Below are 1039 nucleotides of genomic sequence, written 5' to 3' on the forward strand. Positions count from 1 at the left end.
GCCTTTCCCTCCCCAGACCCACCGTGCCGGGGCTCAGACATTTCACCCCTCCCGGCCTGTTCCTCAGGCTCCAGGCCACTCGCCCTGACCCACAGTGTCCCGCCGAGGGCTCCCAGGGCCCTGGCTCCTCCAAGCGCTCACAGCACCATGGCCTGTGACACACGCCTCCCGCCCGCCTGAGCTGCCCAGGGCCGCGCTGTCCCCCAGCCCCGGGCTCATGGCCAGTGCGTGGGAGGGGCAACCGGGAGGAGGAGGATGCAGTGGGAGTTGTGATGCCAGGAGCATAGAGCCCACCGCCCACAGCCCACCTCGGGCCAGACAGCCAGGGGCTGGCTGTTCCTGGGGGAAAGCAGAGCATTTTTGGGGTGTGGGGTGGTGCTGGCCCAAGGCTTTTGTGGGGGCTTCCGGGCACCAGCCCTCCAGGCGGCTCTCCCAGTGGGAGAGGCTGCCAGGGAGGCGGATGTGGCTGAGGCCCCAGCTCTGGGCAGGGATCTGTCCCGCCCCCGGCCTCCTCACCTTCTGTGCCTGCAGCTTGTAGGCGATCTGGCTGGGCCCGTCGCTCGGCCGCATCTGATTGGGGGGCAGGTGCTCCAGCCAGGAGCTCAGGTTGTCCCTGCAGTTCTTAAACTGCTGGTAGGTGAGGCCCGCATCCTGCACCGTCTTCTCCCTGCGGAGGACGAGGCCGGAGCAGGTGAGAGCTGCCCTCTGGGGACAGGAAGGGGGCTCGGGGTGACCACCATGCTGGTCCCCTGACGCTGGCCCTGTGCTGGAGCTGGGCCTGCACAGATGGACCCCACAGTCTGCCAGGCACCACCCCGGGGCGTGGGGAGCAGGGGCTGCTATTACCCCATTTTCGAGGCGAGGACCCTGAGCCTCAGAGAGGTGCAGTCACCAGCCCAAGATCAGCCGCAGCTGCTGCGCAGGGTGGGGGCGCGCCTCGAGCCCGGCCGCCCGGCCACTCACCGCAGGTCCAGCTGGTCGCCCACGGCGTGGTAGCGGTCGGTGAGGGCCCGCACCTGGCGCTGCTGGCGGGGCAGGG

General features: G+C 69.6%; 2 protein-coding genes across 3 annotated transcripts in view; both read right to left on the reverse strand.

The window, feature by feature from the left end:
- The window catches only part of ACOX1 (acyl-CoA oxidase 1, palmitoyl), a 42533-nt gene extending 42339 nt beyond the window's left edge, over window positions 1–194 (reverse strand). For both annotated transcript variants that reach the window (XM_006756366.2, XM_006756365.2), the window contains exon 1: window positions 179–194. The gene's annotated coding sequence lies outside the window, so the exon portion shown is untranslated. The remainder of the gene's footprint in view (window positions 1–178) is intronic.
- Window positions 1–1039, reverse strand: part of EVPL (envoplakin) — a 19075-nt gene that overhangs the window by 4630 nt on the left and 13406 nt on the right. Inside the window, 2 exon segments of the mRNA XM_015559211.1 lie at window positions 309–667; window positions 964–1039. The exon segment at window positions 964–1039 is cut by the window's right edge and continues 41 nt beyond it. Coding sequence (XP_015414697.1) covers window positions 309–667; window positions 964–1039 — 435 coding nt within the window.

The sequence above is a fragment of the Myotis davidii genome, unplaced genomic scaffold, assembly GCF_000327345.1.
Source record: "Myotis davidii unplaced genomic scaffold, ASM32734v1 scaffold274, whole genome shotgun sequence".
In the NCBI taxonomy this organism is placed as follows: domain Eukaryota; kingdom Metazoa; phylum Chordata; class Mammalia; order Chiroptera; family Vespertilionidae; genus Myotis; species Myotis davidii.